We start from the raw sequence: 23,582 nt of genomic DNA, 5'->3' as shown, positions 1-23,582 counted from the left end.
AGCGCCGTAGAACTATTAGCGGCGTTTTCACAAACGCCGCATAAAACGCCTCTATAGCAGGCGCCGCAAAAAATTGTGGCGTTTATTTAAAAAAACGCCGCTAAAGACCATGACCTTTAGCGGCACTTTTCTCACAAACGCCGCTAAAAATCATGAACTTTAAAAAAATTATTTTATTTTAATTAAATAATATTTATTTTTATGTTAAATATTATATTATGTTTAATTTTTGAAATTTGAACTTTAAACTATATACTTTTAAGGATAAATAAAAAAATATTAATTAAATTAAATTTTCCATTAAAATTTAAACTTCAAAACTAAATATAAAAATTAATGAATTTAAATTTAATACATAAACATTGATTCAATATGTAATTTAATACATAAAAAAACACACACACACAGAGACACACAAAGTATTACAATTTCTAAAACAAAATTCATCCTGGTGAGAATATAATGCCAAATCATCATCACCTCTCATTGCAATGCCTGCATATATAACTTAGTGAAGTACTTTGATCTTGATCTTTGTTAAGACTTGTTCCAGCAATAAAGAAAATTGTTAAACGGAATCTCGGTCACCTGACTGAGCAAAACAAGGAAATTAGCTATACCATCTACTGTAATGAAAGTGAAATCAGTAAAAAGTAAACCCACAATAAAAAAACTGATGCTAGGCTAATCGTAAATTCTACTGTCGCTATAAATAAGTGACAGGCATAAGTCCAGTTTCATGTTGATGGACTTGTAAAGGCCTCAAAAAGAAAATAAGTAGCATATATGAAAAAGACAAAGGGTCAAATGAAGGTTAAAGGAGATGTCATGACGAACCTCACTAGATTTGACACATTTTTACCCTTAAAGTCCAACTCTTCCTTCTCCTTATCATCCCTGTAACCTCCATGTTTTAATTATTATCTTCCCATATGATCTCCAGGACATTGTCATTCACATCAACTTGCACTTAATTTTCAAGCACTGGAACACAATTCAGACATAAGTCCATAAATGAAACCATATTTTCCTACAATTCCTGTCATTGATTATAGACATATCATTTTCTATTCTTCTAGGTCTTTACTCATTCTAACCTATATAACCATTGAGAATATTCATAATTTATTGAAGCATGAAATTTTTAAAAGATACATCGATTTAAGATTTTCAAACAACAAAAATGTTTGCTTTGTATTTCTAGTCTGACTTCCTTTTGGAAGTTAACCTTTAAACTTTCTGTAGAGGATTTATCCTGAGTAGGAAATAATAAGAGCATGGTAAGATAGTCTAGGTTCTATCTATCTAACATGACAATTGCAACAAATGATGGCTCCAAATCGTGAGTCATATAAATAAAACATGTTATGCATAAAAATATGTCAACGCTACATTGCTGTCAAAAAGAAAATTCATTTTTCTTTGTAGGTTCACTAATAACAAAATGAAACAAGGGACAATGCATCATATAAGAGATTATCCATTACCAGTTCCTGCATCATCATGGTGCTCCAAGATCTTGTAAACCTCCATTGGAGCAGCATAGCCATTGATCAATGAGAATGTACGTGAATGTGAGGCACATAATATGAGGCTCAGGGCCACAGGTCTAAGAAATTTGGCCATCTGCGTAAAAATGCCAATACCATTTGAATGAGAGCTTAGTGCTGTAGGCATACAGAATTAAATTGGTGTAGAAGATGCCCACCATAACTATAATAGAATTATCGTAGGGATTATATTTGTCTCAGAAAAGATCAGGAAAACTCTCAATGACAGCAGAAGCAGTAACACAAACAAGAGGGTATATGGGATAAAGGAATCTACATGACAATTAAATATAATGGACTGTTACAGATCGAAGCAGGCAAGACCGATATTAAAAATTGTTCAGGACACGTAAAGAGACAATGACAAATGTGCTCTGTTTTGTTCCCTTGCAAAACATGCCATTCAAATTAGCCCAAAGTTTTGGACCAAAACAATTTCTGAACCCTCCTTGAAACTTCTAAAAGTCATATATTGGAATGTTCTTTATTAATTTATCTATTTTATGTCAGGGAAAAGCAGGAAACAAAATATAAACAAAATTTTCTAAAGACATTTAGGATAAAGATTAATTGTACCTTTCTTCTTTGTGCGGCTGCAGAGACATAAATGCCAGCCATATATAAAGAGGAGAGATTACAATAAGCAAGTCAGGGGCATACTTTTTCCTTGCAATTTGGCAGAATTCCCAGGAAAAGCAAAGCAAGGATGAAACAGAAGTTGAAGTTGTTAAACCCATTCCTTATATAAAAAAGTGGCCCCTCTGTCCCATACAAATGGCTCTCGCCACCTCCTAATACATTATATACTAAGAGATTAAAAACAGATGATGTCCAGCATTGGTAGTAGCAGTGATCAACGAGTATGGAGAGTGCTTGGAGAACAAACTTCAATTATTAACAATTAAACAACAAATTGAAAAACTAAATATAAACCAATTACAAATATGTTAATGTCAAACTCTAAGTTAAGATATCAAAACAATATATCCAGATATAATAACCAAATGGAATGATTAAATTTACTTACAAGAAGAGCTATTGAGGTGACAGCACCAGAAAGAAATGCTTGTTTGAATTGTTTAGCTAAAGAGTAGAAGGTCAGTGGAAGAAATGCCAAGATTGAAAATGGCCAACCTAGGATTACACCCACAGCTGCAACAGCAACAGCCCATGCAGGTTTCTCAAGTAGAAATAACCTTGATAAGAGGCTCATAGCATACATAGAGAATGAACTAGGAAGAAAACCTGGAAAAAAATTATCACAGTGATAAAATATAGCAATTTGAGAGAAAGACAAAATTTGTTAGGCATTCTCATATAGCTTAAAAGCACATTTATTGATTGCTTTGTTAGAAGCAGCTGAAAGCCTACAGCCAACAAGGAAAAGCATGACAAACACTTATATATCATCATTCTGGAGATTGACAAAGGAAGACGGAAAAAACCACTCACTTGTACTGGCAAAGACCATTTTTGGATTAGTTAAATTGAAGTTTACATTTAATGGAGTAACTGATTTGCAATATAATCACATAGTTCATTTCACGTCCTATCATTCTCAATTCATTCTAGAAAAGCAAAAAGTGAAAACCGATACTTTTTTTTTATTTTTTATTTTACTAGTCATATATTTTACCATTCATAGACCAATCATGACAGCAGCAGCTTTATTTATTTTCATTGTTTCCGCAAAGCTTCAAATTGGTCAGGTTATCAAATTTATTTTTTTAAATGCCACCTAATCCGATTTAACAAATCCACCTAATCTGATTTAACAGATGTTCTCTAGTGGTGTTATTAATGGAATTTTAATTTTAAATAAAAAAGAAGGGATCAAATTTAAAATAAACAAAGAATAAAGCGACTAAAAGCATAATTAGACCTCATAAGACCAGACATCAAAAGAAGCAAGTGTTCCTTCCCGTCCCTTGCTTTACCCCCATTTGTACTCTGAGAATATCTTAATAGTTTTGGTTCTCATTTATGTCAAACGTCTCAATGAAAAATAATTATAAGCCAACAAATGATAGCATATGAAAAACCCAGACGTACCAGTATGAAGATAAATCTCTCGATTCATCTACTTCATACTTTCAACAACCAGACATGAAAGTGAACAATTGACTGCTTTCAACACGCAAGCGCCCTTAACAGAAATAGAAATTAACAAAGTTAAACTACAAAATAAATTGTATAGCCATTGCAACCTTTTTATACAACAACAAGAAAAATGTCTCCGGCTAATGATGAGTGAGCTAAAAGGCTGAGAATCTAGATCTCTTTCCCACCAATAGCTAGCAAAAAAACTAAGCAGACCATACATCAATAATGTTGCCCTTTTAGGAAAAAGGAAACATCCTCAATAGCATGAATGAAAGTGAGTTATTTTATAACAGTTGCCATCTTCATTCCTAAACCAGCAAGTCCCTGCAAAGCTCTAGCCCTCTAAAAAAGTACAATGTCAAATAATACCAGCAAAAGGAATTTTGTAATTAAAATATGTATGTTCGTATATATTTCTTATTCCTAAGCATTCTTCACAAACCACAATCTCAACGTAATAAAAACTCTCTGAAAAAGAGTAGCCATCCTAGAAAATGAATCCGCATAAAGCTCCATCCTTTTTAATCCGAATCGTTAATAAAAGCACTTCTGCATCTATAGCTTGGATTATTGGATGAATAATTCGGAGGAACTAAGCAGAACATAAGCAATAATAGTCAGCTAAACGAAGTGGCTGCGATACCCAGATGTGTTTTATGGTTTATTCAGTAATAAATCAAGAAAAATTACAAACTTCACGTATAACCCAAAATTGAAAACCCAAAAAAGAAGAAAGTGGAGAGAAGGAAGAACCTGGTTTAGGATTAAAGACGGTGTTTGGTGAGAGAGATAATCTACCACGTATGGCAGTCTCCATGCCTCTCCGACTCTATATTTCCACACACAGTCTCTCCTCACTTCTGTCTAACGAAAAATGTTTTAAGTGAAAATTTACGGGTTTCAGAGGGGGAAATTTGGGGATAAAATCGCGCTTTTTGTTTTAAGTGAAATGATTTTTTTGTGGCGTTTTTATTTAAAAAAATTGTTATTGTTAATTTTTTATGGCGTTTTTAGTAAAACCGCCACCACAAATTATTTCATTTTAAATAAAAAGACGTCGTTTTGCTCTATTAAAAGGTTTTTTATTTTATTCGCTAAAAATATTAGTTAAATAATTTTATAAAATATTTATTATTACTATTTTTTATAAATTAGTTTTTATAAATAAAAAAAATCAAGTACTTTGAAAATAAATATAGTGTATTTTAATACGAAAACAAATAATTAAATGGTTGTAATTAATTATTAAGTTAAAATTATCCAATCTAAGCAATCAATCTCTCACATATCAAATTTCTATTAAAGATTGAGACGTTAATCATGATTTTATATTATTCTTTTCCGATCTAATCTTCATTTCATTAGAGATATTTCTTCCTAACTTAAATATAACTATTTTGCTAGAATTTGATGTGGAATGATTTTAGTTTTTGTATTTCATTTTTATTTGTTATAATCTAGTCCTATCCAAAATAGATAGTTACCTATTCATATCAATCTGTTACTTTTTTTATTTATTTATCAATTTTTTTAAATCTAATATTTAAATATATCAAATGGTTTAGATTAAATATTTTTATATATAAAAGTATTAATTGATTGTAAAAAATTTTATCATTTAACAAATCTTAAGTAAACCTTAAATCCTAAACCATTTAATATATATAAAGTTTATCTATTATCTCTTAAATAATTTAAACTATAATCATAATTTTAATATATTAAAATTAATATTATCTTTTTTACAATTATATAATAAATTATTTAATATATAAATTAAAAAAATACTAATTAATCTAAACCTTAAATCCCTAACCTCTGACCCCTAAACCTTAAATCATAAAACATAAACCCTTAACCTTTAACCCATAAACCTTAAACCCCAACCCCTCTAAAACTTAAACCCTAACCCTTAACCCATAAACCATAATCCCTAAACCCATAATCTATAAAGCTTAAAATAGTAACTCATAAACATTAAACCCTTAACCATATACCATAAACCCTAAACTATAATGATAATTAATTCAATATTTTAAAATTAATACTATCTCTTTTACAATTATATAAGAAAATATTTAACATATAAATTAAAAAATAATTAGTCATATAAAATGATGTTATATCAATAATTGTGTTCATAATTTATGCTTTTGGGATTTAACCCATTGCACACTAAACCATTGTTCATGTATACTTTTGGGATTTTACCCATTTTGATATATATATATATTTTTAAAATAATAATTTATATTCATCTTACTTAGATTTATATTATAAAAAAAATCTAAGATACACAAGTTAAGTAGTTTACCATATTTACCTCTAAACCCCAAACTCTAGGCCCTAAACACTAACCCATAACTCATAAACTAAATTAATTTTTTGCGGCGTTTTCCCAAAAGCGCCACTAAAACCTAGATCTATAGCGGCATTTTTTCAAAAGCGCCTATAAAACCTCGATCTATAGCGGCATTAAAAGCGCCGCTAAAACCTCGATCTATAGTGGCATTTTTCCAAAAGCGCTGCTAAAAATTGAGCAATAGCGGCGTTTTTCAAAAAGCGTCGCTAAAAGCTCGACCTATGGCGGCGTTTTTTCAAAAGCGCCGCTATTGTTCAGATTTTAGCTGCGTTTTTACTAAAAACGCCACTATTACTCTATTTTTAGCGGCGTTTGGATCAAAAGCGCCGCTATTGCTCAGTTTTTTGCGGCGTTTTATTGCAAACGCCGCTAATGTATAATATTTGCGGCGTTTTTTTCTCCAAACGCCACTAAAAACGCCGCTAAAGCCCTATTTTCCTGTAGTGTTTTATATCTCATACATTATTTAAATTTTCCTTTATATATTTTAATAAATATTTTTTTAGACCTTTGAATATTTCTTGGTTTAAAAATCTTCGTCCCATTATACATATTTTAATGACTACATGTATATCTCTATTTTGCTTTCACAAGTAATTTCAAAATCATTAATTCCTCAATTCATATATATTGTGTGATCATTATTATTTTAAACTTGTCTTCTATCATATTGTTTTTTTTTTAATTTTCATTTTATTTTGTATATCTTGTATTGATTGTGCTATATTAGATTATGTATATTGTTATTGTATATTATTTATTCATGGTTTTATTTGTTATATCGATTGTTCTCCATTCATGATTAAGAATTTGGTTACATTTGCCTAGAATAGTTGTATTTAGTTGTATTTGGTTTTAAAATGGTTTATCCTTTTCTATACAAATATTTCTTTGTGATAAATTAAGTATTCTATCTTATTTCTTTTAAAAATGAGTAAACGTGTTTTAAGCTAATTTCCAATTTTCATTATTATTCAAAAATTTTGAAATAAGGCAATATTAATATTTGGGAATTCAGGAAATCGTGCCCTACCGTGCTGGGTATGATTTTTCGGTGAACTAAATATTTGGATATCCTTTTATAATTTTACGAGTTTTTGAGGATAAAAAATTAATTGTATTTTTGAAGGTATAAAGGATCATGTCCAATCGTGCTGGATATGATGCTGCATATCTTTGAAACGAGATAATTTTGACCTCTAATTTGAACTAGTCAAACATTTTAAAAAGAATTATACTTCGAAAGATGTTTTTAAAAAACCCTTTGATATAAGGATAGCATCGAATCAGTTTGGTACCAATTTTTTGGGCGTAATGAGGATGCTCACCCTTCCTCATGCATAACAGACTCCCGAACCCATTTTTTTGATTTTACGTGAACCAAAATTGTCTTTAATGGAGCAAAACGTTTTAGTAAGTGGTCCAATCACACCTAAACCGAGAGATTGGTGGCGACTCCACATTTAATTTTTAAAAGTCGATTTCGGTTTTTTCTTTCAAATAGAAAAATGGTTTCGACAGCTTGGTGACTCCACTGGGGATTGAACAAGAGAGTCAGGCCATAAAATTGATTATTTGCTGTCCTTTTGTAAATTGGTTTTGGAAATTATGATTCTTTTGATTGCATTTGTTTGTATGATTGTTGTGGTCTTGTAGAATAGTACTATATTACATTGCATGACCGCTGTGGTTACATTGCATGACCGCTGTGGCTATACCTGTTAAGTGGGAGTGAGAAACTATGCCTTCGTGAGGTTTTCACCTCCGTATGGGCTAGTGGATTGTTCCAGGATACATCCGTACCTATGATTTCGTGAGATTTTCATCTCTGCATGGTCATAGGGAAATGTATTCCCCTGAACCAAACTCTACTCGTATGAGCCTGTAATGGGTGAGGATTGAGGAATCTGCTGGTTCAGGTACCTTTACTCTAGAGCCGAACTACATATAGTGAACCTTAAGAGCTATCCTTAGGTAGAGCCGCGTCAAGTCTTAGTCATTGCCCATATGTGTGTTGTGATTATCTTTGTTGTACTTGTATTTTATCACTTATATTTGATACTAACTTGTGTTTTGTTTTGATTGTGTTTTGCATGACATTCCATACTAAAAGAGGTGTTGGTTCGTATTCGATGACTAAGTTAGAAAGTTTAACATGGAGAATGAATTTCTTAATAAAGTTAAGGATAATGCGGCCGTCCGCGCATGATTAGAGAAGTTACAATCAGAGAAAGGGGATAGCCTGGCAGAGGGATATACATCAGAGTTGCAGAACTTTACTCACATCAATGTAACACAGAATGAGCTGCAAGAGTTGAAGGATATATGGACTCGTTGGGATGAGGGCACTAAACAATTGTTCTACCAGAGTTATGGTGATATACCATACTTGCTCAATGTTAACGTGGATAAGCGTTTGTTCCTAGGTATGGCTCAATTTTGGAATTCCGCCTATAATTGTTTTACTTTTGGGGAAGTGGATTTGGTGCCTACCTTGGAAGAATATACTACTTTGTTGAGGAGTCCAAAAGCTAAAGTCAGAAAAACTTATTCTAAGGTTTTTAATGGTCAAACTTTTGCGAAGAAGTTGGTGAATATTTCAGGGATGAGCGAGTCTTGGGTCATTGCTCGAATTCAACATAAATGTATTCCTTGAGAGAATTTGAGAGATTTGGTTTTGACACATCCGGGTGAAAAGAAAAGGATTGATATCTTTGCTTTAAGCATCTATGGGCTGGTGATTTTTCCTAAAGCTTTAAGGCATGTGGATGAAGCAGTCACTGACCTGTTCGAGCGTCTTGAGAAAGGAATCACACTGTACCTGTAATGTTAGCCGAGACATTTAGATCCTTGAGCATGTGTCGAAGGACAGGTGAGGATCGATTTATTGGATGTGCACAGTTGTTGATAGTATGGTTTCATGGGCATTTTTGGAAAGTGAATAAGGTTTCTTATCGGGTCTTCTCTGAAAGCTATTCCTATTAAAAGAAGAGACAGTTATCCAAAGAAGAGATGATATTTCAGACGAAAGTGGATGAAAATTCTTCAAAACCTTAAGGAGGAGGACATAGAGTAGAGAGCTTTTTGGATGGTTCCTGATGAAATCTTGTATCGATGTGGGAGCTATAATTGGGTGCCATTGTTAGGAATTTGGGGAGCTACTGGATATACTCCTTTGCTTGCATTAAGGCAATATAAATCGAAGCAGTTCATACCTACGACTTATGGGCTGTCTCAGTGTGAATTCCCATATAAAGGAGACCACTATAAGAAGAAGGTTCGGGAATTATTTGATGCTTGGAGGCAACACGCTGGATGAAGAGGTTGGCTGTTGGTTCCATGGTAACACCTGAATATAATGGATGGTTTAGGAAAAGGATCAATGATAATATTCCTAGACCAAGTTTAGAAAGCGCTCGACTAATGGAGGAACAGTTAAAAATTGCCCCGTCAGAGTTGGAAATTATAAAGCAAGACTTTGAGAAGAAGAGTTCTGAGTTTGGGAAAAAGATTGAGCAGTTGGAAGAAGAAAAGATGCACCTAAAATTAGATATGGAGATTCAGAAGTCAGAGGCAGAAAAGTTACAGAAAAGGAAGAATGAAGTTGAGGAAGATTTAGAAAGCTTGAAGATGGATTATAAGAAGCTATGCCTGTCAATGAGGACTGCTGGGCTAGGTAAAACTTCAGAGCAGTGGCGTCAGGAAGTTCGAGAAGAAAGGGCTAGAGCATATCAGTGGGAAAAGAGATTCTAGGAAGCTCAAGCTCGAAATGAAGCCTTGGAGAAAAATCTATCAAAGAGTAAGAATGAAAAAGATGAATTAAGAGCCAGAGTAGCGGAACTTGAGAGATCTCTATGTTTATACCGGAATCGCAATTCTGTGATGGAGTTGAAAGCAAGCTTAAGTAAGATTAAGGAGATGAAAGGGAAAATAGAAGAGTTAGAGATGGCATTGAAAAGTTGCGAAATGAGGATTGGGCTCTTGCTGGAAAATGATGAGCAATGGAAGGGTCAACTTCATCACTCTCAATACCAAGTTAGAAGTAGGGATTACATCATGGGAGAAGCTGTAACACAAATTCGAGAAGTAGCTGATTACTTGCAGTCTTTGGCGGTACAAGCAGACGTATTAAGTGTGAAGTACGAGTTGGAGTCAGATAAGGGACAAGAACTAGCTTCTTTGCTTAGGAAAATTAAAGCCCTGAGTGTTAGGGCGAAGTCGCATTTGTAACTTAGTTTTATGTAAAGAATTTTATTTTCTAGTAAAGTTTTCTAAAGGGAATTGAATCAGAATTGATGCCTCCTTTGCATTCATGCATTTGCATTGCATTACATCATATGCATTAAAGATCATAACAAGATTCTAATTAATTAAAAATTATTTCGGTAATCTGGAAACCAACAAAAACACACCAAATACGCATCCCTACGGTACGAGGAAAAAGACTAAGTCAATGGACAAAAGACTGGAAAAGTTAGAACAAATGCAAAAAGATATGCAAGAGCAAATGCAGTCACAGATGCAAGAGCAGCTGGTTAAGATTTAGCAAGAGATGAAAAAACAGATGATGGAGTCCCAAAGAGAGATGATGAGTCAATTGTCCCAATTGTTGATGGGAAAAGTAGATAAGGGAAAAGGTCCTATGGACAATGTTGGAGAAAATAATGAAGACCCTCAATATCCTCCTGGCTTCACTCCTACACATGTGCAGATACAGCTAAAGATTAATTTGCAGAAACCATCTGTTACGATCAGGCCTCAACAATTTTAGGCCGGAGTTTCAATGCCAATGAATTTTCAAGCTGGTTCAGGTTATAATCCTGGTAACAACTCAAATAATCCAATGGTCTCTGATTTGGATGAAGTTGTGAAAGAGGAAAGAGCAAAGGCAGAGTCACAGAAGCAGTTAGAAGAATGGTGTAAATGGCTGAAGGAAAAGGTCAGAGCAATGGAAGGTGTTGATAGACACCCGGAAATTGATGCAAAAGATCTAAGTTTGGTCCCTGACTTAGTACTTCCATACAAGTTCAGGATGCCAGAATTTGAGAAATATAATGGAACCAGCTGTCTTGAAGCTCATATCACTATGTTTTGCAGAAGAATGACGGGGTATGTTCATAATGATCAATTGTGGATTCATTGCTTCCAAGACAGTTTGGTAGGAGTAGCTGCTAAATGGTACAATCAGTTGAGTCAAAACAGAATTAGTTCATGGAGAGATTTAGCACAGGCGTTCATGAAGAAATACAGCCATGTGAGAAATATAACTCCTGATAGGTTTACTCTGCAGAACATGGAGAAGAAATCAAATGAAAGTTTTAAGCAATATGCGCAGAGGTGGAGGGAAATGGCTATTCAAGTTCAACCACCGCTCTTGGAGAAAGAAACTACGATGCTCTTTATTAACACCTTAAAGGCTTCATTTATAACTCATATGCCAGGAAGTGCCACGAGGAGCTTTGCGGATGTGGTCATGACAGGAGAAATGATTGAGAATGCCATAAGAAATGGAAGGATAGATGCAGGAGAAAGTGCTAAAAGGTCTGTGCCACGGGAAAAAGAGAATGAGGTGAACAATGCGAACATGGGATATTCAAAGTATGTTACTGTAAGTCAACCAAAAGTGGTAACCACCGGTCAGAGTTCATCAAGGCAAGAGTCGAGAACCAGGCAGAATAATGAGAAAATTCAATTTACACCAATTCCCATAGCATACAAAGAGTTATATCAAAGTTTGTTCGATGCACATGTAGTGGCACCTTTTTTACTTAAAGCCATTACAGCCTCCGTTCCCTAAATGGTACGATGCTAATGCTCAATTTGAGTATCACGCAGGAATTGTGGGTCATTCAATAGAAAATTGCACCACTTTTAAGAAGTTAATTGAGAGATTTATATAGATGGGCATTGTGAAATTCGATAATGCGCCCAGTACTAAAAATCTGCTACCTAATCATACTGATAACGGGGTAAATGCAATAGATAGAGGTATTGGAAAAAGGACCAAGTTGGATGTTTCAGAAGTAAAAACTCCTTTGAGACGAGTTTGGAAAGAGATGGCAAGAAGGGGGTTAGTTACTTCAAACACAGAAGGAAATGATGATGGGATGAAGAATTAATGTGAGTTTCATCATAAAGAGGGACACAGAATTCAGGATTGTGAAGGGTTCAGAGTTGTTATTCAGGGCCTGATGGACAGTAAAGAAATAGAGTTTTATGAAGAAGTTACGGAGGAAGAGTATATATGCGCGTCAGAATCTGTATCAAGTGTCCCAAAAGTCAATTATCCTGTGGTTATTATTTCGCGTGTTAAGAATGAAGCAGGAGTTCAGGTGACGCCAAAGATCATAATTCAGAAGCCAGCGATTTTTTCTTACAATGATAGTAAAAGGGTCCCCTGGAACTACGATTGTAATGTGACAATTCTGGGAAAAGAGAGTTCAGTCTGCCCGTTAAAGGAGGACCAACATATAGGTTCTCACACACCCAGTGGAAGGCAATATGATTTGACAAGTGCTCGAACTTAGCCTATAAAAGGAAAAGATTTGAAGATTGAACAGAAAGGGGGAAAAGCAGTTGAACTTGAGGTGCCTGTTATTGAACCGGTGAAAGAAGAAGAAGCTAAGGAATTCCTGAAATTTCTGAAACATAGCGAGTACAGTGTGGTGGAACAGTTGCATAAACAGCCAGCCCGCATATCCATATTGGCTTTACTCTTGAGTTTAGAGGTGCATCAGAGTGCGTTGATGAAGGTGCTAAACGAGACATATGTGACCAATGACATTATCGTTAATAAGTTGGATCGATTGGCTGACAACATAAGTGCAGACAACTTCATCTTTGGATCGATTGGTTGATAACATAAGTGCAGACAACTTCATCTTTTTCAATGATGATGAGATACCACCAGGAGGAATGTGATCTACCAAAGCTTTGCATATAACTACCAGATGTAAAGGATACACGTTGCCAGAGGTCTTGGTAGATAATGGTTCAACACCGAATGTGTTGCCTTTGTCCACACTAAACAGGTTACCTATGGATAGTTCTCACATGAAAGGATGTCAAAACATAGTACGAGCATTTGATGGCATAGAGAGGAGAGTCATGGGGAGGATAGAAGTACCCTTGTTGATTGGCCCAACCACGTATGAGGTAGATTTTCTAGTAATGGATATTAAGCCCTCTTACAACTACTTGTTGGGAAGACCTTGGATACATTCGGCAGGGGCAGTGCCTTCATCATTCCATCAAAAGCTAAAGCTGGTATCAGAAGGGCGGTTGGTAACGATGAATGTTGAAGAAGATATTATCGCGACCGTAAGCAGTGATGCGCCGTATGTAGAGACAGATGAGGAAGCCATTGAGTGTTCTTTTCGGTCTTTGGAGTTTGTGAATGCAACATTTATCACTGAGGGAAGTAGAATTTTAGAGTCGAAAATATCCAAAACTACGATGATGGGTTTACAGTTGATGGTAGGCCAGGGAGCTATACCAGGAAAGGGACTCGGAAGATGCCTCCAAAGAAGAATTAAAGTGCTAATGCTGAAAGGCAAGCATGATCGCTTTGGTTTAGGGTTTAAGCCAGATACAAGACAAAGGAAAAAGGAATTAGAAAGAAGGCAAGAAAGAAGAAAAGCACGAGTGAGTGGTGGGGAAATCAAGTAGGAGTCCATGATAATTCCTCATATCTCCAAGTCTTTTGTATCAGGGGGCATTATTTATCCTGAACGAGGGGTACCAGAGAAAGAAAGCATAGGAGAAGCATTGGGAAATATGTACATCAATGCCATTTTTGAAGAGACAATTGAAGAAGGGATTTTGTCAGATATTCGTCCGTATGAGCCTAGGAGTGTTCTAGACAATTGGACTGCAGAAAATCTTCCTGTAGTTTTTAGAGCTTACTCAGATTAATGTTCGAAAAAAACTTGTTGTTTTAAGCCTAAAGACAATAAAGATTTCTTTGTGAAATAGGCTCATGTTCAAACATTATTATTTCAATGAAGTACATCTTTTGCTATCATTTTGAGCAAATATTATTTTTTTCACAAGCAATTGTGTTATTCTTTCTATTTAAATAATTATTCTGATTGTTTCTTCAATTATCCTTTCATTTCATTCGTAAACATACCATATAAAATAATAATTATCAAATTCATTCATTCTTTGTATATTTTTTGTACCTATAATAGGTCTCGGGATATCAATATCATGAGTGACGCTGTTACTGACTCAGAATTACTATTTGAGTAAGACATGTGTTTAGAGGGATCTTAGGACTTTGAATATGATAGAGACTGTAATTTATCTCCGGACTTGTTAGGGATGGTAGAACAAGAGGAAAAGCAAATTTTGTCTCATAAAGAAACTGTAGACATGGTGACTTTGGAAGAGGGGAAAGTTGTAAAAATTGGAACATGCATAGCTGAAGAAACAAAGCGGGACCTTGTTGGGTTGCTTCAGGAATTAAAATATTTTTTTGCATGGTCATACCAGGATATGCCCGGTTTAAGCCCTGATATTGCGGTACATTGCCTTCCCATAAGAACAAATTTCAAGCCAGTACAGCAGAAACTTCGGCGAATGAGGCCAGATATTGTCCTAAAGATAAAAAAGGAAGTCAAAAAGCAATTTGATGCCGGATTACTTCAGGTGATCAAGTACTCAAAATGGGTAGCCAATGTTGTGTCTGTTCCCAAGAAAGATGGCAATGTTTGAATGTGTGTAGATTGCAGAGATTTAAATAAGGCTAGCCCAAAGGACAACTTCCCCTTACCTTATACTGATACACTAGTAGACAATACGGCTGGTTACTCATTGTTTTCCTTTATGGATGGCTTCTCGGGGTATAATCAGATCAAAATACATCATGAGGACATGAGAAAGATTACTTTCATAACCTTGTGAGGCACGTTCTGTTACAAGGTGATGCCATTCGGATTAAAGAATGCTGGAGCAACGTATCAAAGAGCTATGGTAACTTTATTCCATGATATGATGCATAAGGAGATTGAAGTGTATGTTGATGATATGATATCCAAATCTCGAACTAAAAAGGAGCACATCCAAGTGCTAAGAAAATTGTTCATGAGATTGAGGAAGTTTCAGTTAAAGCTTAATCCAACAAAGTGTACTTTTGGGGCTAGATCCAGAAAGTTATTGGGCTTTGTGGTCAGTGAGAAGGGAATTGAGATTGATTCAGACAAAGTCCGGGCTATATAGGAGTTGTCTTCACCTCGCACCCAAAAAGAAGTTTGAGGCTTCCTGGGAAGACTAAATTACATTGCTCGGTTTATTTCTCAATTAACAGAGAAATGCAACCCCATATTTGGTCTTCTTAAAAAGCATAACCCAGGAGAATGGGATGATGAATGCCAGAAAGCTTTTGATAAAGTCAAAAAATATTAGTCGAGTCCTCCAGTGTTGTCACCTCCAAGCTCGGACCGGCCGTTGATATTGTATCTAGCTGTGTTTGGTAATTCTATGGGATGTGTGCTTGGTCAACATGATGAATCAAGAAGAAGGGAAAGGATGATATATTACTTTAGTAAGAAATTTACTGAATGTGAATTGAGATATTCGCTAATTGAAAAATTGTGTTGTGCTTTGGTTTGGACAACTCGGAGGTTGAGGCAGTACATGTTATACCATACGACTTGGTTAATTTCAAAGCTGGATCCTCTAAAGTATATGATGGAGTCAAATGCCTTAAATGGTAGGATGGCTAGGTGGCAAATTTTGCTTTCTGAATTTGACATAATCTACGTAAGTCAAAAAGCTGTGAAGGGGAGTGCAATAGCAGATTTTCTGGCCAGTCGAGCTTTAGAAGATTATGAGCCCTTGAATTTTGACTTCCCCAATGAGGAAATAGTGTGTGTGACAGCTACTGAGGGGGACACTATAGAGGGTCATTCTTGGAAATTGAATTTTGACGGAGACTTAAATGCTGTGGGTAATGGTGTTGGAGCAGTTCTGGTATCCCTAGGTAGAGATCATTATCCATTCACATGTAAATTGGATTTTGATTGTACGAATAATATGGCAGAACATGTATCATGAGGCTTAGGGCAGCTATAGAGCGCAAGATCAAGGCATTGGAAGTATATGGAGATTCTGCGCTTGTAATTTACCAACTTCAGGGTGAATGGGAGACAAGAGACACCAAACTAATCAACTACAGAAGGCTGGTGTTAGGGTTAGTTGAAGAGTTTGATGATATTACTTTCAATTATCTCCCGCGCGATGGAAAACAGATGGCAGATGCTTTGGCTACTTTGGCTTCCCTGATTAAAGTAAGTAGATAAGAAGATGTGAAGCCTATTCAGATGAGTATTTAGGAGGCCCCATCTTATTGTTATAATATAGAGGAAGAAGAAAGAGATGACCATCCTTGGTATCAGGATATATTACGATATGTAAAAAATCGTGAATATCCAGATCAAGCCACAAAAAATGACAAAAGGACATTGAGAAGGCTAGCTTGTGATTATGTTTTAGATGGGGAGATCTTGTACAAAAGAAGGAAGGATTAGGTGCTTTTGAGATGTGTGGATGTCGTGGAGTCCAAGAAAATCTTGGAGGAAATGCACGAAGGGGTTTGTGGAACGCATGCCAATGGGTTCACAATGGCTAGACAAATTATGAGGTTTGGATATTATTAGTCAACCATGGAAGGAGATTGCATCAATTATGCCAAGAAATGTCACAAATGTCAAATTTATAGTGATAAGATTCATGTACCTCCCTCTCATTTGCATGTTATGACTTCTCCATGGCCATTTTCCATGTGGGGCATGGATGTCATAGGGCCAATTTCACCGAATGCTTCAAATGGACATTGTTTCATCTTTATGGTCATTGATTACTTTACTAAGTGGGTGGAGGCTGCTTTCATATGCTAATGTAACTAAATCAGCAGTCAGCAGATTTTTAAAGAAGAAAATTATATGTTGATACGGGATGCCTGAGAGGATCATATCTGATAATGCATTGAATTTGAACAATAGCACAATAGCAGAGGTTTGCAATCAGTTCAAGATTAGACACCATAATTCATCACAGTATCGCCCAAAAATGAATGGGGCAGTGGAAGCAGCCAATAAAAATATCAAGAAGATTGTGGGAAACATGACCGAAACTTACACAGATTGGCATGAGAAGTTGTCATTTGCTCTCTATGCTTATCGAACATCTATTAGAACTTCTACTAGGGCAATACCTTTCTCGTTAGTCGATAGAATGGAAGCTGTTTTACCCATTGAGGTGGAGATACCTTCTCTTCAAATTTTGTCAGAATTGAAATTAGATGAAGCAGAATGGATACAGTCTCGATATGATCAGTTGAATTTGTTTAAGGAAAAAAGGCTGAAGGCTATTCAGCATGGTCAGATGTATCAGAAGAGAATGATGTGGGCTTACGACAAAAAGGTTCTCCCAAGAGAATTTCATGAAGGAGATTTGGTTCTGAAAAAGATTCTTCCTATACAAAAAGATTTCAGAGGGAAATGGATGTCAAATTGGAAGGGTCCTTATGTGGTAAAGAAAGCTTTCTCCAGAGGAGCATTAATCCTAGCTGAAATGGATGGAAAGAACTTGTCTAATCCAGTAAACTCGGATTCAGTCAAGAAGTATTACACTTAACAAGGGAAGGAAGCCAAATTGAAAACCCACAAAAGGCGCTTTGAGACTCAATAAGAATAGAAAAGAAGAAAAAGAGAAAAAGGAGAGGCCAAGATGAAAACCCGCAAAGGGCGCCTTGAGACCAAAGGGGATTTGAGTTGAAAACCCGAAAAGGGCGGCTCAAATGTGGATCCAAAGTGAGAAGGTGGTGATCTTGCTATACCTGAATTAACAATGAAGTGGGTATGTGGCATCTTAGGGTATTGACAAAGTACTTTTGATCTCTTAAACACATGCCAAGTTTGAATTGGTCTTCAAGAAGTTCGTACAGAGAAGCTCAATTTTCGATATTAAGGGTACCTAGTCTTCATTTTATTTCCAACAAATTGGTTATCTTTGAATTATTCTTCATTTTTGAAGATATGCAGTCCCAAATTAATGGTCATTGTTACTTTTTTGATGATTTATTTTGAGCTCAAGTTCAATTCCATTCTTATCCATTATTAATTTGATTGCAAGCATGTTGCATTGATATAATGATGAATAAACTAGTAATGTTTTCACAATAAGAAGTTTTGCATATTACTCTGGGAGTTTCTAGATAATACAAGAATCTAAAACAGGATTATTGTTTAGAATACACCTAAATTTAAGGATATATTTGAATAAATCGCCTTTTTGAGATCTCTGTCCCAATGATGATTGAACAAAAAGGCAAGATATGGCGCTGGTGATACAATGTTGAAGAAATGATTAAAAAAAAAGAATTATTCTCAAGAAAGGGGAAATGATATTTTGTATACATACAAATATCAAAATATGCATTTGGCTATAACACCTAAGGAGGGGGGTAGCAAATTGAACAGAGGAAAATTCAACCATAAGTTGCAATGTTTTGTCTCAAAAAGAGTAGTAGAAGGGATGTTAGAATTACAGTGGGGCAAGCTCGCCAGACAAGATATGATTGTTTCTTTAGGATACTCTGTCAAGATGATGGTTGAGGAAATGCGTCAATAACAGTACTAATAAACAACGAGTGATGATACCCTAAATTTTAAAATGGAATTATTCACATTTCTGCATATATCATTCATAACACATTTTAGTTAGGAGTATTGGATTCATTTCAATCATAGCATCCTAATTATTTTGCATAAGCATGTGCATATAAAATAGAGTCTACAGGACAGGATCCCCAGAGGACAGGTTCCCCAGAAGACAGTGTAGCGACATTAGTAAAGATTGAAGATTTTATCTCCCTGAAGTTGTAGTGGAGTAGATCGAAAATGGTGAATCTTATCCCCATGTATCGACAATGGAGCAAATTTTACCACTAGCCTCATCTCTCTGAGGTAGCAAGAAAGCAGGTTGAAGAATAAGTCTTATCTTTCTGAGGTAGCAAGAAAACAGACTGAAGATTGAAGATCTTATCTCCCTGAAGTTGCAATGGAGCAGATAAAAAATGGTGAATCTTATCTCCATGTATCCGCAATGGAGCAGATTTTACCACCAGCCTCATCTCTTTGAGGTAGCAAGAGAGCAGGTTGAAGAATAAGTCTTATCTTTCTGAGGTAGCAAGAAAGCAGACTGAAGATTGAAGATCATATCTCCCTGAAGTTGCAGTGAAGCAGATCAAAAATGGTGAATCTTATCTTCATGTATCAGCAATGGAGTAGATTTTACCACCAGCCTCATCTCTCTGAAGTAGCAAGAGAGCAGGTTGAAGAATAAGTCTTATCTTTCTGAGGTAGCAAGAAAGCAAACTGAAGATTGAAGATCTTATCTCCCTGAAGTTGCAGTGGAGCAGATCGAAAATGGTGAATCTCATCTCCATGTATCGACAATGGAGTAGATTTTACCACCCACCTCATCTCTCTGAGGTAGCAAGAGAGCAGGTTGAAGAATGAGTCTTATCTTTCTGAGGTAGCAAGAAAAACGATTGAAGATTGAAGATCTTATCTCCCTGAAGTTGCAGTGGAGCAGATCGAAAATGGTGAATCTTATCTCCATGTATCGGCAATGGAGCAGATTTTACCACCAGCCTTATCTTTCTAAGGTAGCAAGAGAACAGGTTGAAGAATGAGTCTTATCTTCCTGAGGTAACAAGGGAGCAGACTGAAGATTGAAGATCTTATTTCCCTGAAGTTGCAGCAGATCGAAGAGGGCAAATCTTAGCTCTATGTATAGGCAATGGAGCAGATTTAAACCAGTCATATTTCACTAAAGAAGTCAAGATTTAGCAAAACCGGGCAAAATTGGTCCTTTTAAAGTCTTTGCTCTATTATCATTACATGACAATGAGCAAAGAGGGGCAACTGAAATAAGCCCATTTCGCCCGTGCAATAAAAAACAAAAAAAATCAAAAATAAAAATATATTTATAAAACCAAACAAAAATAAATAACAGACCAAATTGTTTATAGGGCCAAAGTCCATTTACAAAGCCCAAACCTAAAATGAAAAAATAAAAAACAATACAATAAAAGTCCATTAAACTAAAATAACCTATGACCCAATTGAATAAACCCTAAAATCCAATTCCAATAGCCCAAACTTGAGGCCCAATACACCTAAAAAGAATCTCAATAGCCTGAGAATGCCAGAAACTTCTGGAATAAACTAGAATAGTACCAGAGGGTCGACTTCCCACAGGGATTCTCATGCACGACTGTCTCCGTACATCCCAGGTGCACCTCCGTACATCCACGTCAACGGAACCTGTGAGAAGGAAATACACGAGAAAGAGGCTAACAGAATTTACAGCGATTAAATGTAATTTTATTTTTATTTACTTTGTAAATCCGGCTATAAAAAGCCATCGAATGTACCTACGCATCTTACGCACACCAGATATTAAAAATCAAGCCAAAAGTTTGAAAGGTGATTTCCAAGTCTATTTTTTTATTTCCTTTGATTGGTTTGCAAATTTAGCACGAACACATGAAGGGGAACCCAAATCGACGCCGATGAAAGCTCAAACATCTCAAATATGCATAGATGTGGGCGAGGGTCGAGCGGTGTTAAAGTTTTGTTTAAATCTTCAAAATTTATTTTCATTTTTTGAAAGAATAGCATAAGATTCACGTTTCTTTTTTTTTTTTAAAGAGAAAAAGGGATCGAGGTTACCAGATTTCCAAGGTCGTGGCCTCCGTTGGCATGATCCGGCCATTATCCGCGCCATTGGCCATCAAATTGATGGAGGTTAGTGGCTGCGCGATGAGATAAGCCCTCACAGAGCAAGGGTTTTGTCTTTCATCTGCGTTTTGAAAGGAAAACAAATGAAAATAGGGATTTAGCATCAAAATAAAAAACGGCACCGTTTAAGGAAGGGGGGTCCGTGTGTCAACCCGCTTGGAGACCCGAATCTGCGCTTTTGCGCCTAAAATGGATTATTTGTGCAGCAGGCCCTTCCCATTCGCGCCGCATTATGAGAGCTCCCATTTGCGCCTGATTTGTTTTGTTTTCTTAAAAATCTTCCCTAAAGTTGGTATGACGTTGCATTTTAGTCCATGTCTCAACGCAATGTTTCAGGATCAGGGATAATTTCAATCTTAGTCCCTGTGAATTCACGCGTGTTATACATGGATCCTTATTTTATTATTAGTAGTTTATTTTAGTTGTAAATTATCCCTTTTTTATTTTACTTTGATTTCAATTAGGTAATTTGTTTGGATTCATTTTATAGTTTTAAATTCGGGCTTATTTACTCGTATATTTTGAGTTACTTTATTAATTATTTTTTTAATTTATTTTTATCATATCATTTATATTATTTGTAATGTTTATATTAATTGTATCATTTGTATTAATGGTTTACTTATTTGTTGTAATTTGGGTAATTGTATTTTCACATGTTGTATACTATTTTATGTAATGTTTTATACATTGTTATACATGTATATATATACCTTATAATAAAATTAGTTTTATTTCATGAATATTATTAACATTAAATTACTACATACATTTAAATGTTTTTGAATTTGCTAGCATACTTATAATTATATATATATTTGTTGTTTAAAAGGAAATTACATGTTTTATATATTACTTAAATATTATACATATTCGGAAACATTGGTACATATTTAAAAACATATTTAAGCCCGTCCGTATTAAAATTTCTTTATATTATCATTTTTATATAAAAACATATTTAAAAAATATAATACATCAAATACACTAAAAACGTTAAAATAAATGTTTCCCAACAAATTGAAAATAAATTAAACAAAGTCTTTATACTTAAATAACATTAAGATACGTGCAACTTAACAAGCAAATGTCTCTAAAATAGTCGTAAAAGTAACAATAAAATAAGATTTATACAATATCTAAATAATAACAATAAAATAGCAGTAATATAATAGTGAAACAACACCAAAACAGTTATAAAATAACAGTAAAAATAGTGAAATCAGCAACAAAAAGCAACAAGTTCTTTTTCTTTTTCTTTTCTTTTTTTACAAAGCCAAAATAAGCTTACCCGAGACTAAACAGGCCTCTTTTTTAACCCAAACTCATTTTTCGAATCAATACTTTTACTCAAACCCTATTACTTTTTAGACAAATCTCATGATCAAATCTACTTAGAGTGAACCCGTTTAAACTTTAGATAAGTGATATATAAGAACAATTTTTCTTTGTATTAGTACAATTATAAACAGTAACTTGACCGCTAACTGGATAAAGCCTACGGAACATAATTGGATCATTACATATAAATACTCTTTTTTAATTAAATCAAAATAAATTATGCAAAATATGAAATTAATTGGAATATCACACAAATATATTATATATTCTAAATTAAATCACCTAATAAACTATACAAAATATAGAATGAACTGAGATAGAACATAAACATAACATGAGATGAACAATTAAAGTAAAATACGAAAAAAAAAACCAAACAATTCAAAACAAGAGATTTGGGGAAGTGAGAGAAGTAGGAAACAATTACCTCAAAAGGTTTGTTGAAGTGGGAACAATTCCTCACAGGTATTCTAAGAGACTTAAAAAGAGGGCATGTAATGTCCAAATTGGCTCAAGTCAATGGTTTTAGACATAAAAAAGAAAAAAAAATTGTTTTATATGAAGTGGGGGGAATTTCTAAATAGTCCTAAATATGTCGTTGTCATATGATCTATTTATCAAATTTTTTAAAACCTATTTTTGTCTACTTCTTGAGGGAAATTTCGAGGAAGCTTTTTGAAATAATGTTTAAGTTTCAAGATTCTAACATAATAATCGTTGAAAACTAAAGGTTAACCGAAAAAGATAATCACTTTTATTTGTCTCAGATTATATTTTTGTCACTTATATTTGAAATGTTACTTTTTAGTCACTTACGTTATCGTTTTCTTATGAAATGGTCACTCTATCATTAAGCTCCGTTACCTCCCTAATGACGATCCTACGTGACAATCCAAATGGGTTTTAAATGCCAACTTGGATGTCCTATGTGGCAATCAGGGGCAAATCTAGAAGGGCTGGCAGGGGCCCTGACCCCCCTAAAATGTAAAATTGCTATTAGGCCCTTGAGAGTTTTTAAAAGTTTTAAATTAGTAAAGATAAAATTGCACTTTGGCCACCCTAAAATTATAAAAATTCAATTTAATCCTTTAAAAATTATAAAGATATAGACTATAAAAAATTAAAATTTCATCCGGCTCCCCTACAAAATTGTTCTGGCTTCACCCCTAGTGGCAATCCACATTAAATTTATTTAGTTCAAGACCTATTTTTTACCCCAGCAACTGGATATCTAAGTTGGCATTTAAAACTCATTTGGACTGCCACATAAGACTGTCATTAAGGAGATAACGAAGTTTAACGGTAGAGTGACCACTTCGTAACAAAACGATAACGTAAGTGACTAAAACGTAACATTTCAAACATAAGTAACTAAAACGTAATCTGAGGCAAACAAAAGTGACTATTTTTTGT

General features: G+C 34.8%; 1 protein-coding gene and 1 long non-coding RNA gene across 19 annotated transcripts; both read right to left on the bottom strand.

Annotated features, from left to right (window-relative positions):
* Nucleotides 1-280: 280 nt before the first annotated feature.
* Nucleotides 281-4,599, bottom strand: LOC107896254 (dol-P-Man:Man(6)GlcNAc(2)-PP-Dol alpha-1,2-mannosyltransferase). 18 transcript variants are annotated; one of them, XR_005902768.1, is made up of 7 exons: nucleotides 4,407-4,563; nucleotides 3,603-3,696; nucleotides 2,578-2,795; nucleotides 2,127-2,341; nucleotides 1,488-1,626; nucleotides 838-984; nucleotides 281-592 (listed from the first exon to the last, which is right to left on the bottom strand). XR_005902768.1 is itself a non-coding variant. In XM_041078018.1 (4 exons), the coding sequence occupies exons 2-4, from the start codon at nucleotides 3,628-3,630 to the stop codon at nucleotides 2,291-2,293; spliced, it is 297 nt and encodes a 98-aa protein (XP_040933952.1). In that variant the 5' UTR covers nucleotides 3,631-3,696; nucleotides 4,407-4,595; the 3' UTR covers nucleotides 2,217-2,290. The 18 variants fall into 18 exon arrangements, 2 of the variants coding, with proteins under 2 accessions (XP_040933952.1, XP_016676854.1); XR_005902766.1 differs by lacking the exon at nucleotides 3,603-3,696 and adding an exon at nucleotides 1,709-1,823; XR_005902779.1 differs by lacking the exon at nucleotides 3,603-3,696 and having other exon boundaries at nucleotides 281-588; nucleotides 4,407-4,599.
* A 15,391-nt stretch (nucleotides 4,600-19,990) lies between these two features.
* Nucleotides 19,991-22,682, bottom strand: LOC121207658 (uncharacterized). The gene is made up of 2 exons (XR_005902762.1): nucleotides 22,597-22,682; nucleotides 19,991-20,889 (listed from the first exon to the last, which is right to left on the bottom strand). It is a non-coding gene; the product is annotated as an uncharacterized lncRNA (long non-coding RNA).
* Between the last annotated feature and the right edge of the window lie 900 nt (nucleotides 22,683-23,582).

This window comes from Gossypium hirsutum, chromosome A10 (genome assembly GCF_007990345.1).
Source record: "Gossypium hirsutum isolate 1008001.06 chromosome A10, Gossypium_hirsutum_v2.1, whole genome shotgun sequence".
In the NCBI taxonomy this organism is placed as follows: Eukaryota; Viridiplantae; Streptophyta; class Magnoliopsida; order Malvales; family Malvaceae; genus Gossypium; species Gossypium hirsutum.
The sequence above is the reverse complement of the archived record's forward strand: the minus strand, read 5'-3'. Positions and strand labels throughout refer to the sequence as shown.

Excerpts from the sequence above, each read along its gene's own strand:
- LOC107896254 (XM_016821365.2), bottom strand. The coding sequence starts at position 4,470 with ATGGAGACTGCCATACGTGGTAGATTATCTCTCTCACCAAACACCGTC. Across the intron at positions 2,796-4,406 it reads CGTCTTTAATCCTAAACCAG|GTTTTCTTCCTAGTTCATTC; the intron begins GTTCTTCCTTCT and ends ATTTTTTTCCAG. Across the intron at positions 2,342-2,577 it reads TCACCTCAATAGCTCTTCTT|GAGGTGGCGAGAGCCATTTG; the intron begins GTAAGTAAATTT and ends ATAATGTATTAG.